The 12,204-nt window shown below is 30.5% G+C and overlaps 1 protein-coding gene across 1 annotated transcript; it reads right to left on the bottom strand.

The window, feature by feature from the left end:
* LOC134680845 (cytochrome P450 4B1-like) lies at window positions 1–12,204 on the bottom strand. The gene is made up of 13 exons (XM_063540100.1): window positions 11,891–12,204; window positions 11,063–11,247; window positions 10,438–10,639; window positions 8,740–8,867; window positions 7,923–8,047; window positions 7,217–7,279; window positions 6,356–6,482; window positions 5,691–5,823; window positions 4,622–4,745; window positions 3,630–3,825; window positions 2,813–2,895; window positions 1,091–1,156; window positions 1–298 (listed from the first exon to the last, which is right to left on the bottom strand). The coding sequence occupies exons 2-13, from the start codon at window positions 11,225–11,227 to the stop codon at window positions 193–195; spliced, it is 1,518 nt and encodes a 505-aa protein (XP_063396170.1). The 5' UTR covers window positions 11,228–11,247; window positions 11,891–12,204; the 3' UTR covers window positions 1–192.

The following is a 12,204-nucleotide window of genomic DNA, read 5'->3' as shown; positions in this document are numbered from 1 at the left end:
TATTTTCCATGAGTTATCTCCCTTGTTGATGGATTTAAAAAAAAAAAAAATTGAAATAATTTTAGGCAATAATCTCTCTTCACTCCTTGATACTGTGATTCTTGTTTTAATATATTTAATGGGTGGTAATTTTATTTTATTTTTAAATTCAGTTTTAGCAAAATAGCACTCATAAAAATCCAGAAAAGTCTTTCACAAGTCTCTTTCTTTGAAGTTCACCATTATACCAGTTTTTGCTCTCAAGACAACCTCCATGAAAGGTTCAACAACATGATCTGGATCTAGTGATACTTCAAATCTGTTAAAAACAAAAATCATATGTATAATTCATGATCTTAAATTACAATTTACAGAATTTATCTCCAGCTGTTATTTGGTGGGGTTTGTGTTTTTTATTCTTTAGTTTTCTATGTTGTGTTATGTGTACTATTGTTTTTCTGTTTGTCTTTTTCATTTTTAGTCATGGCGTTGTCAGTTTGTTTTAGATTTATGAGTTGTGACTGTCCCTTTGGTATCTTTCTTCCCTCTTTTATTCTTGGCAATTAAACTTTATATAATGTAAAAAAGGTACAATTTAATGTCAATGAAGCTGATTATTATAAACATTCTCTTACTTACTCTGAAGACCCTGATTCAACTTTAAAGAAAAAAACAGCAAAAAAAAAACTGCTTCATTATTATAAGGGTAACATTTTTGTATTTTTTTTTTATAATAATCCATCAAATATTCTTATTTTTAATTAACATGTCATATTTGCCCCTTACATTCTTAAAGCAACCTATCAATTATTTCAACTTCGAACTTTAATTGGCATACACAACTTTAATCCTTGTATCTATGATGAATTATTTTGACTCAAAGCATAACTAAGCTCTTATCTCTATCATAAACAAAGTAACAAAAATCATTAAAATACCGAAATACAGTTTTCTCACTAAAATAAAATATGATTTCAAATTTAAAAGCAATTCTGTTTGAATAACTTCTTTACTTTTGCAATATTTTGGGATATCTTCAATAACTTTTGACTTTATTTGATTTTTGAAAGAGGTAGGTTTGTATTTGTCTTTTAAAATACTGTTCTCGTACCTTTTGATTATTCTTGCAATCATCACTTTTTCTTCATTCTGTGCAAAGTTCATTCCAATACAGTTTCTGCAATGTAAAATTACATTAATTAAATCGTCATATACAAGAGGGGGTATAGGAGGGGTCCTGATCCCGAAATCCCGGGCTTAGAAACACGAAATCCTGAAGTCCCGAATTTAAATAAAGTAATCTATTAAAAATAAATTCCAAAAACAAGACTTCCCGGATCCTGAAAGGGTCAATCCTGAAATCCAGAGCTTATAAACACCTGATCCCGGAGTCCAGATAAAGGTCCTATCCCCCTCATACAATACAACTATATCGATACAAATTAATCAAGAAGTGCTGATGAGAAAAGAATTGTTTTATTTATTGTTTGCTTAATTATCAGTGGCAAATATCTCATACATTCTATGCATGATGAGTACTGATGAATGTGTGCACAATATAATATTTATCAGTTTTGTGAAAAATAACATCACAGTAAAAAAAAGATGAACATATCACTCTGGTAAATTGTGTGTATTTTTTTGTTTTGCAGTTGTACATTTTATGTTGATATTTTCATTAGTGACTTTATATGGTGTGACTAAATTTAAAAAAAAATATCATTGTATTGCCTACAAATTTGTCTTCACTGCAAATTATAGCATGATGAATTGAATTTCAAATTTGGTCCATTAAAAAACTGGTGTAAAACTCATTATCGCTATTTTGTGCATTTTTCCTTTGATCTTTTTTTGTGATAATTTTCATATCATGCTTCTCGCTTGATATGGAAAAATTATTGCTAGAAACTAAGGAGCCACGTGGCGTTGTTAACGAAATTGACATTGAAATTAACAACGTCGTCACAGGTAAAATAGCGATAAACAGATTATCATTGGTCATCTCAACTCGATTGCTTTTCTCACTTTCGCTGTACCAGCTCAAGCGACAAAATCAATCTCGTTGAGATAATCAACGATAATCTATAAATATATCCATTCTTGATATGGGAGATAAATAAATAAAAAAAAAAAATTCTAAAAATATTTGATCAAATAATTGGATATTTCTCATAAGTTGCCCCGTAATATCTCTTTGGTTTATTAGATAATTAACTCATATTTACCTTTTTAACTACAGAAATAGGAACATAACTATAAGGAGATGTCTCATAAGGATTATCTTGCACAAATATCTCTGCTTTACATTGGAGATAACTCAAATTTCACTTACTTCAACTGAAGTGTGAGAAAACTTTCATGATGGTTTTTGAAGATAAAAAATGGTATTATAAACTTTTTTTAATTTCCTGAGTATTTCAGGGCAAATATGTCCAGTGTTTACCTCTCTTTTCTATCATTAATATTGGCGAAAGAGCAAGGTGAAATTAACTTTATCTCAGCCATTTTTGTTTATATGGGAGATAATAATTAATTAACTTGAGTCAGCTAAAAATAGAGTAATAGCTCAAGTGTCCTGTCATGATATTTATAAAAGAGATGTTTTTCAATGATAAGGGAGTGACATCATTAATTACTTGGTTCTGATTCATTAAATATGGTCAAACTACTAGAATACAGATCCATCTCATGTTGTTTGTTTCCCTCAAATCTCATTAATTTATATATAAAAAAAATATTTTCCTTGTTACCATACAAAAATGTTTTTAGATAAGGTACAAAGTTATTAACAATAACTCGTTATCTCCCATATCAAGGATGGAGAAATAATTACCTTGGTCCAGCTGAAAATGGAGTAAAGCTATATGGATCCATTTCATGATGTTTGTCTCCCTCAAATCTCTCTGGTTTAAATTCCTGGAAAAGAAAAAGCAGTGATCATAATAAAGACTTTTGTTCTTTTCAATATCTGATCTATCACTGTCACATAAAAAATTATCACAAAGGTTAAAATCAAACCAAGTTTGATATCTGATACTTTGAATTAAATGTGGACGAGATTAGTACTATAAATATAATTACTACATGCAAAGGTTGAAAATAAGATGTTTTATCTACATGAATTGCAGCTACTATTTGCAAATAAGTTATGATGTCTCATTAAATTCAAGGATACAATAGACAACTTTCGAGTTCGATGCATTTCCGTCAAAAACTCTGGTTTTAGTGAACATCATTTGTGCGTTTAGGGGCATCGTCACTTCCATTCCAATGTTGAGCGAGTGGTTGGAAAACTATAATTCTATATTGTACGAATTATTTGGCAAATTGAATTCTCAAAATTGACAACCATCATTGCTGTCAAAAGGGAATTGTCATTAAGTACCTACAGAAAAACCATTATTTCTAGTTTATCCTGCACAATGACGATCACTAAGACGCTTGACGAACCTAAATAGTGCAGGGATACAGGCGACCCCCTCTATCTGGTAAATGACGTCATAAAGGCGCTTATAATTGACGAGTTTTTTCCAGTGACGGATGAACTCGAAAGTGGTCTATTGTTTGATGCAGCATATTGTCGTTGACAATATGGTGGTTGAAAGAGAAAAAAAAATAGTTTAAAAAACTCAATGATGTATATGACCTACCGTAGGATTTTGCCAGACATCAGGATGATTTTGAGCATGGTAAATACCCAGATCTATTAATATCCCAGCAGGTATCTCTACACCATCAGTAACAACAGGTTGGTCTAGCATTCTGTTGACAATGGATACAGGCGAATGTAATCTCATGACTTCCTTTAAGAAACAGGTCAAGTATCTCAAATTTGCTAGATCTTCACTAATAAAATAAAAGAACTGTTGACTTAAAAATAATATTTTAGAAAGAATGTTTATGATAATAGAGATTTCATTACAAAAATAAGCTTCTCCAATGAAAATCTTATTTACTGATAAGTTGTATACTGAGGATTCATTATTATTCGTGGGAAACCAATTTTTATGGTTTTAATGATTACCTGTGAATCCTGTTTTTCAATGTAAGATGAATGACTTCTCTATAAGAATGTATTCAGACTTTGGCAAAACCACGAAATCAAATATTTACAAAAATACAAGTCTTCCTCAATCCATTAAAAATGGTATGCACGAAAAAATAAATGAATGATCACAGTTGTCAGTAGGTGTATAAGATGACACAATTTCATAATCATTTGCAAAAATGTAATTTTCTAATGCTATATCTAATAAATCATAAAACAAGAATGTGTCCCCATTTACACAGATGCCCCATCAGCACTATCATTTTTTTATGTTAAGTGGACCGTGAAAATGGGGTAAAAACTCTAATTTGGCATTAAAATTAGAACGATCATATCAAAGGGAACATGTGTCTAAGTTTCAAGTTGATTGAACTTCAATTTCATCAAAAACTACCTGGACCAAAAATTTTAACCTGAAACAGGACAGACAGTCAAAAGGACAGACGAACGAATGGATGCACAGACCAGAATAAATGAAGCATAAAAATTAATTAATCATGTAAAGCTTGTTTTCAAGCTACTAATTGTAATCAAAGGTACTGGTATTATTATGTGACTGTATAGAAAGAAAACTAAAATAAAATATAATTTTACCTGTCAACAGTATTTTTGCCGCCAATGACCTGTTTAATTTCCTCGTAAACTTTGTCTTGGATATCTTTGAATTTACCCAAACAATACATACTCCAACTGAGCAAACAAGATGTTGTGTCATGACCTAGAACATAACCTCTACCATATTACTGTAAGTTCAGAAATTTATGCGAGGTTTTAATTATTGCGAAAAATGCGACTCAGTTGTAAACCCAATAATTCAAACTCGCATTTTGAAATATCTTATATGAATTTAACAGGATTTTTCTCGAAATCGTAAAAATTAAAATCGCATTCAAGTCTAAAATGACAAAATCGAAATAATAAATGCATGCAATAATTTCTAAATTTACAGTATTCAATATGCAAGTTTATAATAGTTGAGATCTGAGTTTCAACTCCTATTTCTATAAGGATATCTAGATGTCAAACAAACTAAATAATTAAATGCATAATCTTTCTACAAGTGTACTGCAATTTCCAACAAATTATTTATCATGACATAATTTCTAAGTATATCATAGACCTAAGTTGAAGTCAATACATGGACATCTGCAATTCTGTTAACATAAATAACATTTTTTATCGACTCTGGAAGATTCAGAGGTTGACATATTGTTTATACATCTGTTTATTTTTGAAGACTGTATGCTCTTCAGTTGTCTTTTGGGTGTTTTTTTTGGTTGGGTTTCTGTCTCGTTATTGTATACCCCACATCTCCTTTAAATTATATTTGTTAATGGCATAGTGAACAGTTTCTCTTTACTTGTTTGTTTTATTTTATTACATGAGATATACTGGCAAACTCTATTCCTTGCACATGATTCAACGTGAAATGGAAGATATATCGTAGCTACTAGTAGTCATATTCAATCAGAAATAATCTTTAATAGAAATGACAATCACAAATCTATCAAAAGTTAAGTTTGCTTTAATTTAAAACTTAAAATAGATAAGATGGCAGCATATGGGAATATTAATATACATAAATACAATAGGCAAACAATTGGTGGTTACCAGCAATACTGAATTCAATATTAGGTGGAACTTTTATTGTTTAAAAAATTACCAGCAAAAAGGAAGGTATCAACTTCTGCCCTGATTTCATCATCTGTCAGTCCGACACCATTGTCATCTTTGGCTGTTATTAAAATATCCAGGAAATCCAAGTGTTTCTTCTTCTCTGTTTCTTTACTTTCATTCTAAAAAGAGAGTAGAATAGCATGAATTCATATCTTCAGTTTAAGTATACATTTAATTTGCTTTCTTGGATGATCGTTTATAAAATACATTAGATTTTCATCTTAAATCTATCATAGGTAGATAATCATAGTAAAAAATAGGTCAAAATAGTTTGTATGCAAATTGATCAAAGGTATTAGGATCTGTCAAATCAAGACAAAAGAAATTATTGCATTATATCACATCATACTTTTATTTAGTATCTAATAGTTTCAATTATCTCCCCTGCCAAAAAAAAGTTTTTCTTTATTAAAATCATGAAGAAATTCTAATAGGCAAATAAACCCTAGCTTTGCTTATTTTGAAATGTTTTTAAACTTCAGTATGTATGCTGTGGATTCACTTATTTTCATTAATTTTCTTTGGAATTTTTTTTTTAGTGTTCATGGTTCTGCCAAAGTCTGCATGAACAAACTTTTAAAATATATTATCGTTAAACATTTGATTTTGTATTAACATTTATTCTCCAAATACCCCAATGAGAGTACCTACCAGTTCTTTTCTTCTGGTAGAGATGATATCTTTTGAGAATTTATGAACATAATCACAAAGTTTGAAGAATTCTCTGCCATTGGCTGTAAGGTATTTGTATATGAACTCTGGGTAGTGGTGAATATATCTAACCAAAATATTCAATAAAATTAAACATCTACATAATAAATATGCAAAAAGATCGTTCCTAAGTACCGTACATGGATGCCCCATCTGAACTATCATTTTCTATGGACTGTGAAAATGAGGTAGAATCTCTAATTTGGCATTAAAATTAAAAAGATCATATCATAGGGAACATGTATACTAAGTTGATCGACTTCAACTTCATCAAAAACTACCTTGATCAAAAACTTTGACCTACCTTGACCCAAAACCTGAAGCAGAATGAACGGACTGACAGATGGACAAACGAACAAACAAACAGAGGGACGCACAGACCAGAAAACATAATGTCCATAAATGGAGCCAATAATGCCCATCAATGGGGCAAAAAAACTGATTATATCTTTGCCCTAAAAGAAAACTAAGTCTAGAAATGAAAGTTCTTTTATTTATTGTTTTCATTTATTATGTTGATGGAGTACAGGACTGAAGAAACCCCTCACAACACTTAATCAAAACCACAAAGTCTAATACAAGGTTTGTAATGGTAAATCAAAGAATTTAAAAATTCTCAATGAAATATTCATTACAATTGGATTCCATTGAATTATTTTTTTTATTTTATTGTTTCATTCTTAATTTCTTGATAGAAATATCAAATTATAAAATATTGCCCTTTATCATGTTTATTTTCAGAAAGAAAAAAAGGCATCTTCCAAAGAATTTTATAGAGTTATAATAATTGATAATACTCACAAGCATCTTTCCTGAATGTGAAAACCAAGTCTATTCACTGCTATTACATATGGATGGTGTTCTCTGAAAATAAGGTAGTAACTATTACGTTAAAACTGTTACCTTTTTATGCACTTGTCATAAGTCAGAAGCCTGTTGTTCAGTTGTTATTGTTTGTTAGTGTGTTCAAAACACAAGTGTTTCTTGTTTCTCATTGTAGACTGTTGTTTTTCCTATTTGAATGGTTTAAAATCATTTTGGCCCAATATATAGCTTGCTGTTCAGTATAGGCTCCATGTTGAATACCTTACTTTGACATATAGTATAGCTATATAGTTTACTTTTAAAAATTGAGACTTTAATGGAGAGTTGTCACATTGGCACTCATAACCCATCTTCTTAAATCTTTTGTACAAGAATATTTTTTTTCTATCAATTTTTGATCAATTGAAGATGAAAAGTAATATCATATGTACATGTACTACAATTTTATAGAATTACTGTAAACCAACTTAACTTCGCGGATACTTTATTCCGCGTTTTACCCTTCACAGACCATTCCGCTGCTATTAAGTTTTTGCGAATTTATGATTTACCTGATGTAATTTAATAAAAAAAATAATTAAAGTTTTACGTATATGCGACGATTTATATTCACGTTTTTTTTCTACTCGCGAAAGTCGTGAAAATAAGTTGGTTTGCAGTATTAACACAATATTTTACATACCCAACTTGTTGTACATCTCCCTTATATCCCAAGGCACACTGAAGTAGGGTATCTAACGTAGCCATACTAGCAGGTTTGAAAATATCTATGTATTTTCTCTTTTCACACATAAATGCCAATTTATCCTAAAATAAATGTTTTCACAAGAATTATGTGGTAGCTATGTGATCAAATCAGTAAGGATTTTACAATTTTTTGTCTCTTTTTGTTTTTCGATTGTTTACTTCAGCATGTTTGGTTTCAATAAGCATAATCATAGTACCTTGAAAATATTATTATATTTAACAAATGTACTACATTATCAACATGATAAAACTGGATACGACCAGCTTCCCCTTTGTTTATTTCTCAACAGATACATTTTCTAAAATTCCTCAAATCTTTACTTAATGGTAAACTCCCATAGTATCAAATATTTAATTGAGACTACTTTTATTAAAAAAACTTATCATTCATTTACTAGACATCATTTTTAAATCAATTAGGCTGTTAATTTTCTTATAATTGTAAATTTCTGTTTCATTTTGTCCCTTGTGGATAGCTGTCTCATCGCAAATTATATCACATCTTCTTATGTTAATATAACAACTTTTTAAGTGGAATATTGAAGGGGGTCAGAGGGGCCCTGATCCCGAAATCCTGGGCCTAAAATCACGATTCTTGAGGTCCCAAATTTAAAAAAAATTGTATCCAAACATAACGAAAATAAAAAAAAAAACCAGATCTCGAAAGGATCAATCCCCAAAACCCAGACATCTGGCAAAACTTCCTGCCCCCCCCCCTCAATATTAAAGAAAGGCACTGATATCTTACTCACCATCAATACATCTGTTACTTCATTGTAAATCTTGAAATACCCCGTCAAAATACTGAAGTGGAAAGCTGGCGTCAACAATCGACGATTTCTCTCCCATTTAGCTCCATTTGATAAAAGAAGGCTTTGACCTATAAAAGGAATAGGAATGGAAAATGGTAACAATTTTGTAGGACTTAATGAAGGAAGAAGAAATGTACAAATTTGTCATTGTATACTGGTTTTGATAATGCAGCAGTTAGAGATAATAGAATAGATTTAGTTTTCATTATGTTTCATTATGTTTGTTTGTCAATGTATTTGCCACAACCAAAATTGGTTGTTGTATGTTTTGCAAATAAAGATATTATTATTTATACTTTATGCATATTCTTAAAAAATGTTTTCTGAAGCTGAACTTGAAGCTTTGCTCCCCATGCAAGATTTTCTCTACAGGACTTGTCTCAGAATTTTTTCCCCCCTTATACCTTAATATAACATTTGTTTTCTGAGACAAGTGCATGTGATTTTCTCCCTGTATTTAAGATCCATTAATAGCCATTAGCTATTTTCTACTTTTTGGTCAGATTATTGTCTCTTTGACACATTCCCTATTTCCATTCTAAGTTTTATATATTTGATCATGTTGATATAAATGCTTCTAATGGAATTCTGTCAATCTTAAGTCTACTGTAAAAACGAAAATAAGATGAAGAAAGTCCTTAGCTTCATAAATTGTCTTTGCTCAACACATTCATTGTTCCCTGCTGCAATGTCAAAATTATTTGTAAAAGTATCAACTTAGTACTTCTATAGTAATTTGCAATACATCTTTCCTTTCATTGGACAAAAGAGTTTAAATCTGAAGTATATTTGTCAATAAATAACCTTTCACATTTAATAGGATGTCAAATTTTGATGTGGAATTCAATTATAATATCTTAGACATTCAATGTTCCTATGCTAAACTCAAGGAATAAACAAGTATGTGTATCCATTTATTTATATATGTAGCAGAGTGATTTTTATTATCATTTTATATATTGCACTACAAATGGCGCCCACGTAAAGACACAAGTCTTAGAATCTTTCACCAAACTTTGGTTGAAGACTTAGAATGTATCATTTAAATTAATAAGTTTAATTCAGGGGAGATAATTAAACTTAACATTAATGTAAGACAATCATAAAACTAAAATGTATTTACAGATATTAAAATAACTAGTCCAAATAATTATGACGTCTGGCAAGGCAATTTTAAATTTTTTCTGGGACGCCTTCCTACGACGTCAGAGGAAGGCGTCCTAGAAAAAAATTAAAATAGCCTTGCCAGACGTCATAATTATTTGGACTAGTAGAGAACATGACATATAAAAACCAGAAAAAATAATACCTTTACAGAACCCCTTTTATATCTATTTCATTAGTTTGTCATCCCATTATAACCTTTTTATTCTTATGGTACTGTTGACTCATTTTCCTAGATACCCATTTTCTTAGATTGAAGAAAATTTGTTTTTTCATGGATATATGATTTCATGGTAAAGCAAAAGTCTGCATTCATGTCTAATGAAAGTTGGTGATTTGTAAAACATTTAAATTCATGGTTTAAATATACCCACGAAATCCACAAAAATTGTTTCCCAAGGATAATAATGATTCCTGACCTGCAAAGTATTTGAAAAAACACCCATATTGAAATGATCTGAAATATTTTCATACCTAGCCAAGGTACAAGGAATGGGTATCCTGGTCCTACCGTAGGCTTTGGTGAATTAGACCTCATCACTTCTTTGATAGTATCTGGATGTGCCAGCATCACAGTTGGAAAGAACGTTGACAGCCAAAACACATATATCTTCACTTTTTTCTGCACTATGAATTCTTCATGACATTTATTATGGAATTCACTAAAATTTGTTATCTGCAAAACACAAAAAATGTGACACGATTAATAAAGTTGACTCTAATTGAATTGCACCTCAACCCAAAATGTATGGAATCAAAAAGAGTCCAACAACCGAAGTTTTACCATGTTTAACCATGCTTTGCAGGGGCAGATCCACATGTTTTCTAAAGGGGGTTAAAACCCCTGAAAATCCACCCTTCTTAATTATCTAATTGATTTGCTGCCTTATTGACATACACCCAACATAATGAACCATATAATGAACAATATTGATTTCCTGCTTGCCATCAAAAGTATATAATTTTTTACATGCTTACAAAGCAACATGCTACTACTTATATAGCTATTATCTTTTTTTTAATAACAAAAGACAAATTAAAGAGGTGAAATTTCAATATTTATGATATATATATATATGCTGAATTGTTTACAAATTACCTGAAAAATATTTCCAAATAACCAGTGTGGTTTTGGACCTGGTAATTTGGATAAAGTTTTATGGACATATCTCAGCCATTTAAAATATCTGTACAGCTTTATTCCAATGTATGTCATCACCAAGGTAACAGCACCAACTATGAATGTCCATGTTATAGTACCCATTGCTCTACTTAATGTAGTCCCTTAAGATAGAATTATGAAGTTAAAGTGATTAAAGCATGTATAATGAGAAAATAATAAGTTAATAATTGCAATCATGAAAATTATATATATCATGAAAAGATAATGGAAGATAAAATGAAGAATATAGAAACATACGACATTTGATGAACAACTAAAGAGGGGGAGGACAGGGGGTACCCTTCTCCCTTCTCCCACCCCTCTTCTCCTTTCTCCTTTCTCCTATTAGAATAAAACATCTCCTTTTGAGATATTTTTTCTTGAAATATTAGATCATTTTTTAAAAGGAGAGATATTTTATTTTTTCTCCTTTCTCGAACTTTTTCTCCTTTCTCCCAGCCTTCCTCTCCTTTCTCCTACCCCCTTTGTCCCTGTCTCCCTTACCCCTGTCCTCCCCCTCACTAAAGAATTAAAAAATGAAGAACCTCAAACCAGCTAAACCCTCATACATTACAATAAAAATGAACTGTCAACTTAATTCTATTCTCTGATAGACAGCTTTGACACCTTCTATATTTATTAAACATTTTCTTTTTAGTGTAGATTGTAATTGATGTGTTATAAATATTGTGAAACTTGTATTTTAAAGACTGAAATAAATAAATGTTTTATGGAATTGTTTTTCATTGACACAGTATTACATACCTATACAAACTAATGGTACTTCAAAATGTATATCTATAATCAATGAAATCTAATACACAATTCTGCAATTTTCTACTGTTATCAGGCCATCTTGTTTTCACACTTCTGCAGCACAATCTAATGTCAAACTGCAGCAAACATCTGCCTTCAATGTCCTATATATTGACATTATTAAAAGCCATAAAATATTCCCAAACATATTACACATGAATGCATCTGTCAGTAAATGTATTCTATTTATAGTTTACTTACTATAACTGTTACAGTAACCTAAAATAAATTCTTTATAGCATGATTTTGTTCACAAATTCACA

Source organism: Mytilus trossulus, chromosome 8, assembly GCF_036588685.1.
Source record: "Mytilus trossulus isolate FHL-02 chromosome 8, PNRI_Mtr1.1.1.hap1, whole genome shotgun sequence".
In the NCBI taxonomy this organism is placed as follows: domain Eukaryota; kingdom Metazoa; phylum Mollusca; class Bivalvia; order Mytilida; family Mytilidae; genus Mytilus; species Mytilus trossulus.
Note: the sequence above shows the minus strand (reverse complement) of the source record. Positions and strands in the feature narration are given on the sequence as shown.

Bases quoted from the DNA above. Each gene is read 5' to 3' on its own strand.
- LOC134680845 (XM_063540100.1), bottom strand. From the start codon at position 11,227: ATGGGTACTATAACATGGACATTCATAGTTGGTGCTGTTACCTTGGTG. The intron at 2,896-3,629 runs GTAGGTCATATA...TTTCTTTTCCAG, and splicing joins ATGTCTGGCAAAATCCTACG to GAATTTAAACCAGAGAGATT. The intron at 1,157-2,812 runs GTAATTATTTCT...TTTACATTGCAG, and splicing joins CCATTTTCAGCTGGACCAAG to AAACTGTATTGGAATGAACT.